At 38.2% G+C, this 17,259-nt stretch overlaps 2 protein-coding genes across 2 annotated transcripts; both read left to right on the top strand.

Annotated features, from left to right (window-relative positions):
* The first annotated feature begins 2,263 nt into the window (after window positions 1-2,263).
* On the top strand, window positions 2,264-9,831 carry LOC120109996 (putative F-box protein PP2-B12). Its single transcript, XM_039123952.1, has 4 exons — window positions 2,264-2,344; window positions 8,392-8,625; window positions 8,722-8,871; window positions 9,317-9,831. Exons 1-4 carry the CDS (start codon window positions 2,264-2,266, stop codon window positions 9,641-9,643), a joined length of 792 nt encoding a protein of 263 aa, XP_038979880.1. The 3' UTR covers window positions 9,644-9,831.
* A 2,808-nt stretch (window positions 9,832-12,639) lies between these two features.
* LOC108510890 (receptor-like protein EIX2) lies at window positions 12,640-15,866 on the top strand. The gene is made up of 2 exons (XM_039123951.1): window positions 12,640-12,869; window positions 13,139-15,866. The coding sequence occupies exons 1-2, from the start codon at window positions 12,640-12,642 to the stop codon at window positions 15,864-15,866; spliced, it is 2,958 nt and encodes a 985-aa protein (XP_038979879.1).
* Window positions 15,867-17,259: the final 1,393 nt, after the last annotated feature.

Genomic DNA, 17,259 nt, shown 5'->3' with positions numbered 1-17,259 from the left:
TATATATATATATATGACGGAATGGAAGTCAAAGTAATCTTACAAACTACAATACAAATTACTCAACCACCCAAACCACAAGCAGTAAGATTTTTTTTATTTTTTATTTTTTATTTTTTTTGCAGAACTCCTCTGGATAATAAAATTTAAAATTTTTCATCTGTCATGGCAAAGATAATTGCAGAAGAAATAAACGTGCCCAATACGTACATGAATGGCATAGATGATGAAAGAAAAAACCAAAAATAGAGACCCTATATTGGCAGTTGCATCAAGCCGAGATCAACAGAGCTCCAATTAAACCAATGATTCAGTAAAAAAGGAAATGTGATGTTATCATGGACTGCTAAAGCAGAGTAAAACCGAAATTATGTTACGATATAACCACACCACATCAAACAGTCCAAAGATGGCTACAGTCGGTTGTATCACATCTATATAGCATATAGAGTTTAGACATATCATATCTAGGAGTGAAATGGAACTCAGGTTTGTTGCAGGCTGAATAAATAAAGCTACTTAAGAAGGCAAGGAATTGATACGTGGAAGATCTTCACATTTGTAACCTAGTGAGTAATCATTGTTTACAGAGACCAACATGATAAATTGGCTCATGCAAAAGCAGAACAAAAACAAAGTGGAATTGCTTACTATGTCAACTAATTGCAACAAGAGGTTGAGAACCTAAATAGATGTAGATGCAAGGGTGCCCAGAAGGTCCACGACAGGTCTCTGTTTTCCCTTTAAAAAATGAACTGCTTGACGATAGAGAATATTTCTCAAGAAAAAACCAAAAAGAAAAGAGAAGAGAACTCTAGTTTCAACTCAATGCTGCAAGCATCCACCATCCAGCATAAACCCTCAAACATAAAATTGGTAGGATACTGCAGAGATCTTCATTGATAATTCTGATGAAAGTTGATAATATCCATGTGATGTTTAATTTGCACATCAGCATTCGGTGCAAGAATGGTACATAAAGCAGATAAAAAACGATTTAATGGTACAGAAGGACAGGTGACATCCACAACAGCCGTGAGGCGCATTGGGTTTATAATAGCCTGCATCATTTTGATTGTGTAATGTTCATATCATCACTATAAAAGAGCCTTATCAATCTTCATAAAGTCCCTCACAACTAACCACCTTCAACCTTAAATTTATACAGTATTCTAAACAACCAAAATTTATGTCCTAAGAAGCCTATAGCACAAAACATCACCGCATTGCCTTTAAGCTAAAATAGAGCAGTAATATGTGCTTCAAAATAGACATAATAAACTGAAACTTGGTTTATAGCGACAATGTTGTTTGGTTGCTTTCATTTGATCACCTTTATGAGAAACTACAGCCTTTACAGAAACGAATTCATGAATCACCAATCAGGCATGGTGTCCCGCATTTAGGAGCTTACACAATAGGAGCATAAAATGGAGAACAGTTCCAGCTTCAAAGAACTGATTATACACTCATCAAAAATTATTCTTCAGCATTACAACAAAACTGTGGCTGATAAAATGTAAGAACTAGAGAGAATTTTTCCATAAGTGTGTTTCACGGTAAACTTACATCTTAGTGACTCCATGTCAAAATTGATGAGGCATTCATTGGCAAAGGAAAGAGCAAGACCTGCAAAAAAAATTTATACATAGAACCTGTTTGCAGTAATTTTTGACAAGATAATATCATCACGTACACTCCCAGATAAAGAAACACCACTTTAGTTTTTTTTATATAAATAAATCAAAATCATTACAAAACAAGAACTAAGTTCGCAAAACCTGGACACTAGTTTTGTACATTACTCAACATGCAACAATTAGATATGTGATGATATTAACCAGTCATGTTAGGCAAAAAGAGTGGGTCTCATCCTTGGAGTTTGACTATCCTATCTGGACAACTATCTTAAGAATTGAAGAGCACAATTTGTGCAAGACATGCAATAGACATTATTTCTCACAGCATACTATGCAATCAATGCAAATTTCGAATAGAAGAAACATATGCAATTCCGACATGTTTGGTCAGTTTCCAGTCATGATAAACTAATTACAGTGAGCTGAACTTGATTTTATCTCTTCATACTAATCATCAAGGGCTTAAGTAGCTGTACATAAAACATTATGCCTTCCAATACATATTGCACCACTAGGTCGTAGAAACAATACAAAGGAGGAATGTCGTATAACATCCCCCATGGCATGTACAGCAGTGTATTGTACTGCATCATATACTGCAAATCAGGGTGACATGCTAAAATATGGGGCCAGAATTCATCGACACCAATATGAGACTGTATACAGGTAGCAAGAATGAGCTCCTCACATATTTGGACAAGAAGGTTGACATCTCACTCCCTCTTCCTATACTTTGAGGCACATTTACATCCTATTCAGAATTAAGATCTATCAATGGTTCGGAAAGACAACTAAATAAAGATCACTCCGTAATTCATACAGGAGAGATTGGGTTCTCTGGTTCCATCAACATGAACAACTGAAACCATTTTTTTTCTTTTTTTTTCCAACAAATTGCTGAGTTATCTCAAAAAAATATAAATGCTTGAAGATGTCATCCTATGTTCAAACAATGCAAGGTGGTTAAGAATAGTGATATTTGGCACTTTATGTATTCTGACCCATGCCAGATGGTTACGTGGCCATAGCCTGATGTTCCCACTCATTAGGGCAACGGTTGGAGAGGTAAAAGCTCAATTTTAGGCTTTTTTCTGAATTGGGATTCTAGTATTACTTCATAAAAATAATAGTAAACTTCAAAAGAGGTATATATATTATTCGAAAATTAATTTATTCCTAGTCATTAGCTTGTTTCTTAACTAATTATTTACTTGGCATACTTAGACCCACTTTAGGGTGTTATATTGCTTACTAGGTTAGTGTAATTAATTATTTCTTCTTTTTCTATTTTTCATATCCAAACATGATTACTCGAGACTTGGAGAAATGTGCTAGATCTTCTGAAGATATTCTCAGTGATTGGAGTTATAGTTAAACTATTTAGAATGATAGGAGGCAAAATGGATCGTCCTATTCCGGCACAGAGTCACCCAACTCCAGCCAAGCAAACCTCAAAGCCGAGTAGGCCGAAGAGCCTCCCTCGACCGCAGGTGATGACCTTGACCAGAGCCAGGCTGACCTCGGCCCCGCCAAAAGCCAGGCAGACATCGGCCTTGCCAAGAGTCAGGACGACCTCGGCCCACCAGAGGCCAGAGCCAACCTTAAGTCCTACCGAAAACCGAGCTGACCTCAGCCAAAGGCGACCTTAGCCCACTAGAGGCTAGAGCCGACCTCGGGTCCTACCGAAAACCGAACTGACCTCAGCTAGAGGTGACCTCAGCCCACCAGAGGCCAGAGCCGACCTCGGGTCCTACTGAAAACCAAGCTAACCTCAGCCAGAGGCGACCCCGGCCAGATCCGACCATGGGTCCTACCAAAGACCGAATCGATCTCAGCCAGAGGCTTGGTCGACCTCGAAACATGCCAAAGGCCATATCCTACCACACCGGCCAAGGGCCATATCCTGTCACACCGGCCAAAGGCCATATTCTGCCACACCTGCCAAGGATCATTCCCTGCTATACCTGCTAAGAGCCATACTGTGCCACCCCTGGCCATGACCATTCCCTCCTATGATGAGGATGATCTATACGATAGTCACTTGATCGCCCTTATGAGGACTATAAATAGCCCATGCCAACAACACTCGGAGACTTTTTCTCTCCCTGACAAAAAAAGTGTCACGCCCCGAACCAGCACCCGGGTCCAACACGCGACCGGCCGCACGAGCCCTAGAGCAGTGCCCTAAAGATCATGCAAGGCCTATGATTAACAAAAATTCCAATAGATCCACAATTAATTTAGTAATTCAAATAGACAAATCCAACATGTCCAAATAAACAAAGTGGTTCAATTACAAGATCTTCAAATGTTCATCGACATCAAGAAGGATAAACAAACTAACTAACTACTAATGACTCTGGCACTCGCACTCTGCGCCCATCCCATCCAAATCTATGCATCCTGCAACTCTGATAAAAAAAAGAGAGGGGGTGAGCTTTACAGCCCAGTAAGAATCCCAACAGCCACACACAATAATAATAAAATAATAAAAGCAACAAATAAATATTATTTCATTATTCAAAAGCTCAACAAACAACAAGTATATATAACCAGTACATATACATAAATCCTTTTACACATTATGTGATCCACTTTCGTATTGCTCTGTCCCAAGTTTCAAAGTTTTTCTTCACTTCTGGCTTTGGACTAACCAAGATCATGACCCAGTCCAAGACTGCACAAATCCCACGCATAAGCTCGTGGTAGCTATCCCACGCGTAAGCCTGTGGAGGCTATCCTACGCATAAGCTCGTAGAGGCTATCCCACGCGTAAGCCCGTAGAGGCTATCCCATGCATCAGCTCGTGGCAGCTATCCTACGCATAAGCTCGTAGAGGCTATCTCATGACTAGGTTAGTCCAACCCATTTTACATGTCTAGTTTCACATGTTTAATCCAATTTCAATCACATCGCATATTTTCATATATTCTCAAAAATATGATAATTCTTTCCAATTTAATTAATTTAATATTTTCATAATAAACAAAATGCATACCTCATATGTGTCATACAAGCTCAAAAATTAATAACAACATACCGATAAAATATATCCACCGATAAATCCAATATATGCATAAATAAAAGTGCTCAGATGTAAGGATTCTTACAGAAATTTGTGGACTGACTCAAATACGGATCTGGATCACAACCTACGAGCTGGGGTGCTGAGTCTCCTAATCAAAGCCTCCTGGCACTGCTGACTCCTCCCCTACAACATTTGTTATCATGACCTCGGTTTGTTTTGACCTCCTTGGCCTCAGTCTTGACTGAAGTGAATAACCTCGGTATTGTCCGACATGCCTTTCTGATCGGTCTTGCCCAGGAGTAAAGCCAAAGGAAATTGAATAGGTTGCAATCATAGTCTTGGTAACAGTTACAACAGTAAAGATACGATCAACGCAGTTATCACTACATATCGATCGTGGATTGTCATTACCATGTGGTTAATGCACGATTAGCTGTTATCGTGCGGTTTTGGCATTGCCTGATAAATTAGTTAATAGACACTGCTCTCATCCTATTTATAAGGATGTCAGGGGGCCCTCCGGTAAGAAAACTTAAGCTCCCTCTTCTCTACATTCATTCTCTCTTTGCCACTGTTGCTCTAGATCTCTACTGGCTTAAGCATATGAGGGTTCCCCCGCTAGAAACCTTCTTGCAAGTAGACTTTTTTGTAGGTCAATCCCGCCTTTCTCAGTTTTGGTCGACCTCGACTTCAGCCAACCTTTGCATACTTCAGTTCCAACCGACCTAAGCACTCTTCAGGCGAAGACCAACTTCAACCCAGATTCTAGGAGCAACAGACATTAATTGAGTTTTAATTCATACTCATCAATATTTTAGATTTGCTTTTGTATCATTCTTGGATATACTTGTACTTTGAAAGACTGCAAAGCAATATCCGTTTCTTAAGTCTTGTCTCATATAATGACTAGCACCGGATTGTGATCGGTTGTCTACTTTGCCCTCTCTTTCACCTTGGCATCTGATGTAGGACTTATTGGGATTAGTGTACAATACATTGATGGATTTAAAGGGTTTGAAAAACCAAGGTTTTAAAATTTAGTTTTAGTTCCGGTTTTGGTCCTCTAAGTTGAGTTTCAGTTTTCGCATCTGATTTTTCTTTTAAAAATCCGAAAAGTGGTTTTGGTAGCATGTGTCAAGTTTCAGAGTTTGGGTCAAAAAATTCAATAAAAAAATAAAAAAGAAAAAATTAGGAAAAAAATTAAAAGTTATTTCACATCTGAATCTTAAGGGGCAAGAATTGCAATGATAAAAAAATATTGTAGTCCAACATGAAGATCGGTATTGATGAAACTCTTAAAGTATGCAATAGTATTGAGCTGTACAAGTGTAGTAGCATCAATCTTAAATTGCTTCACCTACTTAGGAAATATAAATACCCAGCAATGTAGATAGTACCCTTGTTCTAACCAAAGGGGTGTTAGTAGTAGAGTATGTAATGTTAATCACAAGTAAATAATTAGTTATTTTAGATTTCATCATTTTTTTGGAAGTTTTAATTAGCTGATTTCTGGAGTTGATCCTAGAGTCCTATATGAAGTAGGATTGGTATGAAAGAGTTCTACTTTAGGTATGTTTTGTGTTGGATTAGTTACGAAGTTGTTAGGATTTAATTTTTAGTTGTTTTAGGTATTTTTCGATATAGTTATATAGGACTCCAATTTTTTGAAATTTTAGGAGATTGGCGGTTTTTTTATCAAGAATCCAAGCTTAATTGTAGAGGTCCTGAACAATATATATATATGTGTGTGTATATATATATATATATGTGTGTGTGTGTGTGTGTGTGTGTATGTGTGTGTGAAGGGTTTGTTGGGGCTGGATGAAATATTATCTTTGGTGATTTATTTTGAAAATATTGATTTTTTTAGGCCATGTTTGGCCCTTGTCATCTCTCATTTCACTCCTTCCTCCCTCGTCCCTCTCTTCTCAATCTCTCTCTATTATCTTTGATATCTATTTATGTTATCCCTGCTTTTGCTGATCCAAACCTCACTTTTGTTTTCTACGTAAACATTTGTGATTTTAAACTGTCATAGGACTACTATATATTGCCAAACAAGTAATAAGTTTTCTTTACTAACTTGTTCTCTGGGCCTATGCCTTATGTGAAAAATTAAGATAGAAACTTTAGGCCACTCTAATTTTATAATTGCCAAAGAACACTTCTACTCGGTTTTTCTATAGGAGGACGACAAGGTGTTTTCTTGATACAAACCCTAGTTTTCCACAAGAGTTGATTTTTTGTCCTTTTCATTTGAAACACAATACTTTAGGCCACAACTAACCTGAAATTGCCCAATTTTTTTTTTTTTTTTTAGCCGGTTTTGGCCGAGTTTCAGCACTTTTAGCTAAAATTGACACATCTTTTTCAATCTTCCTTCTGTTTAACAGGAGTATGTGTTCAATATTTTTCAAATGTTTTCTGAAATTTGTCAGTATTATTTAATATCATATTCATCTAAGGCTCTAATGATTTAGTTTGTGCTGTTTTCTGGATCAGTTTTTCTACTATAGTGGGCAAAATGCAATCTTTATGTATATATTTACAACGTAGAAAGTGTTATGCATTTTTATGATTCTGTTTCTACTTAAATGGATTCTCTTTTTCCTTCTTTTTCTACTTTTAGATTAAATGGTATATTAAAATGAAATAATGAAATAAAATAGATTTTTATTTTGATGGATCTTTTGTTGCTTAAATTGATTGTTAAAATGGAATGCAATGTATGATTAATGTTTTTTTTCTTACTTAGATGAGTTATTAAAATGAAATAAAACAAAATATGCTTGAAATTTAAAATTAAAGCAAATGTGCAAGATTATTTTAAAAAAAAGTGCAACAAAGTCATAAAAATTAGTAAAATTGTAGAATAATTATAAAATTAGAGAAAAGTATAACATGTTTAATGCATTAAGCCCTAAAAAAGGTTAGTTTCAACTTGAAAGTTCCCAGACTACACAAATTATGATTTTTCTACTGCCAGGTGTGCTGCATTGATGCCTTCTTTAAAACTTCTGTTGCAATATCCTTCAAAGGATGTTTTCTCTAAGTGTGGTGATGCTTCTTGTAGTGTTGTTGCTTATGGTACTGTTTAAGGTGAGGGCGAATGAACTGTAGGGAGGCCGCAGAACTCAACCAGTGGTTTAGTGTCAAGAGACGATAGCGCTTGTGGCTGGAAAGAGGAAGAAAAACTCTGCCAAAACAGGGAAAAACAGGGTCTCCCTTTGTCGGTCGATTTTTAGCTGATTTTTTGGATCGCGGCTGCAATTTTGGGTCATGGGAAGAAGAAGGAATGGATAAGAAGATCGGAGTGTTACCTCGGCTCTAGAGACGTCAGCGACCTCGATTTCCGGCGACAATCGGGGAAGAATCAAGGAGGAGATTCGGAGAAGAAAACTTGGAATCGATGGCGATTATGGTGGTGGAAATCAAAGGAGGAGAAATGAGCCTTAAATAGAAGTCTTCGGTGTTAGAATCGCCTTAGGACTCCTGGAGTCCATGGATATTGGAGGAGGAAGAAGACTCCGATCGGGAGTCTTCTCCTCCAACCATCGCGTGCAACAGGCAGGCTTTTGGGTTAATTGGGCCTGGCCTCTTCGGGCCAGCCCACAAGCCCATGAGCTGGGCTGGGCGAGCGGGATCGGCTTGAGTCTGGCCTCTTCATGCTGGCCAACAAGCCCAATAAAACTGGTTTATTACAGTGGATGTGATATCTACTAGCTACCAAAGGAATGCTTGTATCACTTGATCTCCTCCATATCGCCTCACAATGTGTGCCGGTTGTTGGCGGTGTCCACCACCTTCTTGTCGGCAGCAATGTCTGATGACGTCTGGAAGCGGTTCTTGCCAATCGATTACCAGTCGATTCTATCACGAGCCATCAATCTGGTGGAGTACGTGCCAAGGGGGAGCTCTACTTCCGCTTCTGCAACCCCATCCTCATCGAGAACGGCTTGATGGTAGTCTTGATCCATTTTTAATGTCTTTCGCCACCTTGTTTGCCAATGCTGCTGGGACTGCTAGGTTTCGTAGCTTACTTTTGGTGTGCAGAGCTTTGCACTGGAGAAATCAAGTGGTGCAAAATGCTACATGCTGTCTGCAAGGAAGCTGTCATTTGCAGTGTATGGTTTAACGATGAATTCGATTTCTCTACCCAATTTCTGGTCTGTGCCTCCTTTCCTGGAACTATTTGATTTGATGGTTGGTTGGTTGGTTGATTAAATTTTCCTGCCATAGGAGAATGGATTGAATATGGTACTACTTTTGGGACGATTTACATGTTTCATTCAAAATCCCCAAAATTGTTAATGTTGCCATATTGTCACATAACATGGCTCTTCCTCTTTCATTTAAGCCTAGAGCTTTGCTAATTTCGGCTTTGCTTTTCCTGAAATAACTAATTGCTTTGCTAATATGATACTGAGGATAAATGAACTCCAATTTTATTGTTGAAATTGTTTTATCGTTTGTTGTACTGGATATATTATCATGGTGCGTTCCTGATTGGGAGGTAATTTTCTCCTCTACAAGGTTCGCGGAGGTTGCTGAAATTGAGTATATGCTTCTGTTGGAGATCCGAGGCAAGATTGAGAGCAGAGTGTTTACCCCTAGGTGATTATCTACCTATCTAATCTTGTGATTATACATTGTCTCTTGGCTTTCCCTATCAGGAGACAGCAGTGACACTGGGACCCATGTATCCAAGCAAACCAGTTGTCTACGACCTGATAAGCTCGATACACAGGGGAGCAAACGATTTTATCGACGCTTCATGAGCCGTCTTGGCATCGTGATCGATGGTGTTAGAGCACCTTGTGAAAGGGAAGATGCTTGGATGGAGATAGAGATGGGAGAGTTCTACAACAATGAGGGTGAAGATGCTGAATTGGAGATGAGTCTCACACAAATGGATAATGAAGCTACGAAGAGGGGACTCATCATCCAAGGCATCCAAATAAGGCCGAAAAAGTAGGAAGAGGAGGAGCTTTCCTACGAGAGCGTGTGAATTGTCTTGATTATTTTCTATTCTACAAACATTTGAGTTTTATCGCAATACTGATTGCTACTGGAAATCTGGTTGTGTTTGGCCTCGCTTTTGTTTGCAATCAGATGAGTGGTCAAAATTTTTCAATTTCATGTCTCTTAAAATCAGTTCTATCATTTTTTTCCCATTTGGCCATCGCACTGGAGAAGAAATAGTTGCTCTTTCTTTAATTAAATTGCTTAATGTGTTTAACAAGGTCATGTATATTTATTCTTTTTAGCAAGGCCAAATTATAAATTGGGCGTCATGAGATTACAGTGGGCTTTGGAGCTGAGAAGATTCACTTACTGTGATTTGTTGAAGGTCATGTGGTAATCACATCTTGACATATGAGAAGTTATTTTAAAAAGAATTAATAACGATAAAGCTTGCAAGCGTTCCATTTTATGGTGCCACACTTTTCCCAACCCAGGCAGAACTCTAATAGCTAATGACGATTAAAAAATCCTCCGTGAGAGAGCAGACTCGATCCACTTACATGAATCTCTTCCCTCCACTAGAAGGAAGCTGATAATTTAAGATTATATATTATAGCCATAAAATTGATTTCCACCAGCAAATGGAAGCTCATATGAATCTCATACCTAAGTTAACCTAGATAACCCAAAAAAATACTAATTCAATTGAAACATTTCTAGTGATATTGAAATTTTGGGGAAAAAAAATATAAGAGTTCATGCTCTGTATTATTGATCTATGTATCTAGAGATATATTTTTTTGAGCAAATGTAGAAATACAAGTTAATTTTGGGGAAAAAACTGCAAGACTTGATCGATTTTTTTTTTTTTTTAGGGTCTGTTTATTCAATCTCATCCCAATTTGTTTCTTGATTTGTTTTTGCTCGGCTCTGTAGCTTGATTAATCTTCTTTTAAGTGGTTGGTATGTTGATTACACCCCCCCCCCCCCCCCCCCCCCCCCACACACACACACACACACACATACAAAAATTAATTGATCTCCTTTTTTCTGGAAATTAGACTATATTTTATCTGTTTTAGGGTTCATGCAACTATGAAAGATTATATTAAGTTCCAATTTGACGTCCAAGTCCGGTCATTGCTTTCCAGAGAAGTCCCACGGTCCCACCGTTCGCTAATGTGAGAAAATTCATCATACGATCAATGAATTCCTTTTCTATCTATATTCAGCTATAAGGTTGCATAGACAGCAACAAGCCTTCTAACAGCCTGGCATGGAGGACAAATTCATCATGCCATCAATGAAGCCTCTACCGTGCGTGATTTGCATGGCAGAGATAACAGCTAATTGTTTACTTGACTTGAGAATATAACGAGTATCCTCTAACGTGAGAAAAGTCATATCATACCATCGATGAATTTCTTTTCTATCCAAGTCCCAAGTCCTACTACATTGACAGCAACCAGCCTTCTAACAGCCTGGCCTGGAGGACATATTCCACAAAGATCATGAGCATGCAAATTCATACATGGTTTACTTGACCCGTGAGATAGGGGCTAATGATGACCATTTCTAGTCTCAGCTGTTGTGGCATGCAGACAAATTCAAGGTACCATCAGAGTTAGCCCTTTCCTTCCACAAACTTGTAGATATTGAAAAGGTTGGAGTCTACCTTAAATCTCTAGTAAAAATACAAAGGATCTTTACTATCAAGCAATTGGGTAAATTTATTTTGAGAAATCAATCTGCATGCAAATTGAATTTTTATGATGCTAGCCATTTACCCCTGAAAGGTGCCGGGGAACCATCTAATTTAAAGTCCTATTTACCTTTAAAGCTACGATCCACCTAAGTTCTTTGTACGCTCTGACGCATTGAGTAATAGTTGTTGTCATTTCTCCAGGGGCAAAGTCAAGTCTCTGGAAAACTTTATCGGATTCCTTTCAGGTTACATTCAGCCTGGCATGGAAGTCAGCAACTAGTCACTGTCAAATAAACATCAATGACTAGTCATGCAACGCCAGTCCTCGACAAGTCTGGATTAAGTAAACAATGCCGATCCTCTACCGTGCGTGATTTGCACGGTAAAGATAACAGCTAATTACTACTAGAACAATTTATACCTAATTGGTTACTTGACTTGACAATATACCAAGTATTACTAACAGTGCAATCTAATATTATTGTGAAAGTTTTGCATGATTCTTATAGTCACAGAGTCGTACATCCGGGCATGCAATACAAACGAAGTTTTCCTTCAAAAAATGATATACTTAAAATCCCTTAAAAAAAAATACCAAATATCCTTCCGTACATAGAAACTTAATTATTCTTTTTCTAATCCTGAACCAATCAAAAATTCATAAATGCATTCGTAAACTTTAAAATGATGATCATGGAAAAAAGGTCTTATATTTTATTAATTTCCACGTATTGGGTTGTGCTCGAGAATCACCCAACAGCAGGCGATGGTATGCTTCAGAATTTTATTAAAAATTTTGGAGCATAGTAGATACCAAACACTAGAAAAGAACAACATACGAAATAAAGAGATTAGCTGGAAGAAACCTAATTCCCAATACTCGCAGGAAGAAAAGTGGGCCCAAGTCACAAAGTATAGATAGGGCCGCGCCTCATCATAACATCCGCACACAAACAGAAGTTGAGCGACCACGGAATTGTCAAGTCTTTCTGTTGCGTGGGCCCACACATCCGAATCAGAGGGGGCCCAAAAAAATAAACAAAAAAAATCCTGTCCAATCTCTCACCCCACCACACTATCAGCAGGATAGAATATACCCTGGAATCACTTCACTTATAAAGCGGAGCATCCAGACGATAAGAATCCTGCAAACAACCTCTCATAGCTTTAGTTTCCTCCTTCATCCCCTATCTTTGGAGTGGTATCATCTGCTGCTCGCATGGCTGTTAGCAGTAGTTGGTGTACAAATGGATCCTGTCTTCATATGCGTGTGATGCTGATTGGGCTTCTCCTCTTTGTGCATGAGAGCCATCCCCTTGCGTCACTGCTGCACAGAGAGTGAAAGAAGAGCTTTGCTTGCCATCAAAGCAGACACCTATGATTCTGACCGACGCCTCTCTTCTTGGGAAGGCCAAGACTGCTGCGGATGGAGAGGAGTCGGCTGCGACAATAGCACCGGTCATGTGGTAAAGCTCGATCTCAGGTACCCCTATGACTTTGATGCCCAGTATGAAACTGGAAAGTTCCCAAGGTAAATCCTTCTTTGCTTGACTTGATGCATTTGAAATATCTGGATTTGAGCCTGAACAATTTCTCTCGAGCGCCCATCCCAAAATTCATTGGTTCCCTTGTGCACTTGGAATATCTTAACCTCTCCAATGCTAATTTTAGCGGGTCCGTTCCACCCGAGCTTGGAAATCTCTCCAGCTTGCACTCCCTTGATCTTAATATAAAATATTATTATTATTATTATTATTATTATTATTATGATGACGATGATGATGTTACTAATATTAATAGATGGTTTTTACATGCCCGCGAACTTCACTGGCTCTCCCGCATCCATTCTCTGCAGTTCCTTGACATGACTTTTGTCAACCTCTCCATGGCAGCCAATTGGCTTCATGAGATTAACATGCTCTCTTCTTTGTTGGAGTTGCATCTGTCTGCTACCAACCTCCCTTCTATCCCTGGTACTCTATCCCATGTCAATCTCACATCTCTTAGAGTGCTTGATCTTTCTTTCAATGACCACATCAATACTACTGTATCCCCCTTGTTGTTCAATATTAGCAGCAGCCTTGTGCACCTCAATCTTGGAGGATGTGGTTTCCATGATAGGCTACTTATTGCCATAAGGGATCTACGCAACTTGCAGCATTTAGATTTGTTTTATAATCAAATAACCAAAGAGATTTTTCAGAACTTGGGAAACCTCAGCCACTTGGAGTATTTAGACTTGTTCAATAACCAAATTACCGCAGATATTTCGGAAATGCTACCAAAGTTGGAAAACCTCAACCACTTGGAGAATTTATTGATGGGTGACAATCAAATCACTGGTGCTATACCAAAGAGCATTGGGAATCTTCACAGCTTGGTGGAATTAGATTTGTGGGGAAACAATATAAGTGGTGACATACCAAAAAGCATTGGAAACCTTGTACAACTGCAAGAAATGGATTTATCAGATAACATGATTAGCGGAGAGATACCAGATGTTTTCGACAAGCTTCATAGTCTACGTGCTTTGTGGTTAAGCGAGAATCGCATAATTGGAAAAATACCAAGATCTATAGGAAATCTTTGCAAGTTGAACAGTCTAGATATATCTCAGAACAATATTAATGGACAAATTGCAGATATCATAGAAGGTTGGTCTAAATGCATAAAAAATACACGGGATACAAACAGCCCTTCATACGGTCTAACATTTCTAGACATGAGTTACAACAACTTGAGTGGGGTGGTCCCAGAAAGTCTGGCTCAGCTTTCTACACTACAAGAACTGAATTTTGCCTCAACCTTCTTTACAGGTTATTTGACCGAAGCCCACTTTGCCAACCTTACAAGACTAGAAGGCCTGGATATATCTTACAACTCATTTGAAGTGATCCTAAATGATGATTGGAACCCTCCTTTTAATGCTCGACAGATTGATATGCGCTCTTGTCATTTGGGACCGAAATTTCCTGCCTGGCTTCGAACCCAGACAAATTTGACTTGGCTAGAGCTCTCAGAAAATAGCATTTCAGATGACTTCCCTTCTTGGTTTTGGAATCTACAATATGTCACATATTTGAATGTTTCTCATAATAGCATGACAGGAAAACTACCAACTTCTTTGAGAGGCCAGCAATATGAATATATTGACATGAGTTCCAACAACTTCCATGGTCTACTACCTGAATTGGACCCTTTTCAACTATTTTTTATAAATCTATCCAACAATTCATTTGAGGGACCTATTCCCTTGAGCTTTACTAGAGCTATGGAACTCGAAATCCTTTTATTATCCAACAATTACATCAATGGGAGCATTCACCCATTCATTTGCAATCTCACTCATCTGGCTGTTCTTGATTTGTCCAATAACAACTTGTCTGGAAGACTTCCAAATTGCTGGCATAAATCAAAGCTAGGGATTGTTGACTCACAACAAGACAACTTGTTAGGGCATTCTCAAGTGTCCATGACTGGTCCTATTAACCTCCAATCCTTGCACATGAGAAACAATGGTCTCTCTGGAGATCTTCCTTTATTCTTGAGATATTGTAAGCAACTGGCGACTCTTGATCTTAGCGAAAACAGGTTCTCAGGTAACCTTCCATTATGGATTGGAGAAAACCTTGTGCAATTGAGAGTTCTTTCTTTGCGATCAAATTTTTTCAGTGGTAATATACCAGAGCAACTATCATATGTTACTTCTCTTCAAGTTTTGGACCTTGCTTGCAACAATTTCTCAGGTGTTTTGCCTCCATCTTTTGGAAACTTCAGTGCAATGATGGCAACAGAGAATGTGGACAGACCAATGATTTCAAAAAACTACAGCACTTATTATACAGAGAGCTTACTAATATTTACAAAAGGAATAGAAAATGAATACACCAAGGTGCTTTCACTTGTAATGAGCATAGACCTCTCATGCAACAATCTTTCTGGAATGATTCCTAAAGAACTGGTGAATCTTCGAGGACTGCGTTTCTTGAACCTCTCTAATAATCATTTTATAGGAAGGATTCCAGAAAATATCGGTGCCTTGGAGCAGTTAGAATCACTTGATCTGTCAGTGAATAATCTCTCGGGCATGATTCCCTCGACACTATCCTCCATGTATTCCTTAAGTCACTTGAACTTGTCCAATAACAATTTGTCAGGAAGTATTCCTTGGGGCAAGCAGCTGCAGACATTCTGTGATCCCTCCATCTATAGTGGAAATCCTGATCTTCATGGATGGCCATTACCATGGTGCTCTAATAGAGGCCCTCCAGAAAGTCCATTTCAAACAAAAGGTCAAGAAGGGGAATCTGAAAGCAGAGACAAGTCTGAAAAGATATGGCTTTATGTTAGCTTTGCACTAGGCTTTGTTGTAGGGCTCTGGGGGTTCATCTATTTTCTTATGATCCAACAAGCTATAAGGATTACTTATTTCCAATTGATTGATAAGATTTTTGATTATATCTACATGCAATTGGCTATATGCTTTGCTAAGTTGAGGCGCAATTTGATGAACAACATCCAAGGATGAGGTCAAGCCATAATGAAGATTGTATTGTGATTTACATATCCATGTAAAAGTTTTTAGTTTGAATGGTCGACTAATGTTGTAGTAAAACTTGCAAAGATAACTACCCACTTATCATACACAATCATGGTACTCGAGAGTATTATAATTACAAATAATTTGCAATGCTTTTGGATTGTTTGATATTTTATTCTTATTAATGGCCTTAAGTGGTACCAAAGATCATTTTTACTCTTTGTTAGATATTAATTGTAAATTTATATTTGAATTAATGTATAAGTAGAGGTTCTCAAAACCTTCAATCTTGACATGCATTGCCACCAAAAAAAAAGAAAAAAAAAGAAGAAAATCGCAAGTTTGCTCATTTATTTCTTCCTATGTATTGGGGATATATCTCCAACTCTTACTTTTTTCACCTTTTTATTGCACATGTTTGCATTTGAATATTTTCATTCATGTACATAAGCAGCATAAGAAACACTGGTCGCCATGAAAAAGCATGTATATTGTCATTTATGGATAAAATTCCAAGCTCTAGAGATACATTCTGTTTCAAGTTTACCTTGTCTAATTTAAAATGGCCAGAAAGGCCATGGAGAGAGTTTGTTTGGCTTTCCTACAAAATAACTGAGAGTTTTCTAATATTTTAGCTTTTCAGTATCAAAAAATAAGCGTTCCCAATACGTAGATGAATGGCATAGATGATGAAAGAAAAAAACTAAAAAAGAGACCCTATTGGCAGTTGCATCAAGCCGAGATCAGCAGAGCTCCAATTAAACCAATGATTCAGTAAAAAAAGAACTGTGATGTTATGGACTGCTAAAGCAGAGTAAAACCGAAATTATATTACGGTATATCCACACCACATCAAACAGTCCAAAGATGGCTTTTGATATCTTGTCGGATGGTTATGCTTCCCCCATGGAGCACTAGTGCATGGTCCAGACCTATAAGCAGTTCGAGCAGACAGGCAAAAAAATTTTAGTGCTTGAAAAGAGGATAAATATGAGGATGGCTTCTACTCCGACAAATGAAATCCAGACATACAAGCAATATGACCGGACGGAAGAAAAACTTTCAATGTTTCAAGAACATCAAAGGTGGATAAAGATGAGAATGACTTCGGCTGACAATGAAGTTTTATGATGATTAATTATAGGAGAAGATCAACTCCTCTCTGTTTATCCTAGTGAAGTCCAAATCGGATTGGATTTCTCTCCTAATTAAAACATAAAAAACTTAAGGATAGCAAAAAAATATTTTAAAAATTTTTAAATTTGGGTAGAAGCTAATTTATAATAGCCAGATAAAAAATTATTTAATGGTACAGAATGACAGTTGCCATCCACAACAGACGAAAGGTGCATTTGGTTTATAATAGCCTGTATCATTTTGA

This window comes from Phoenix dactylifera, chromosome 2, assembly GCF_009389715.1.
Source record: "Phoenix dactylifera cultivar Barhee BC4 chromosome 2, palm_55x_up_171113_PBpolish2nd_filt_p, whole genome shotgun sequence".
In the NCBI taxonomy this organism is placed as follows: Eukaryota; Viridiplantae; Streptophyta; class Magnoliopsida; order Arecales; family Arecaceae; genus Phoenix; species Phoenix dactylifera.
The sequence above is the reverse complement of the archived record's forward strand: the minus strand, read 5'-3'. Positions and strand labels throughout refer to the sequence as shown.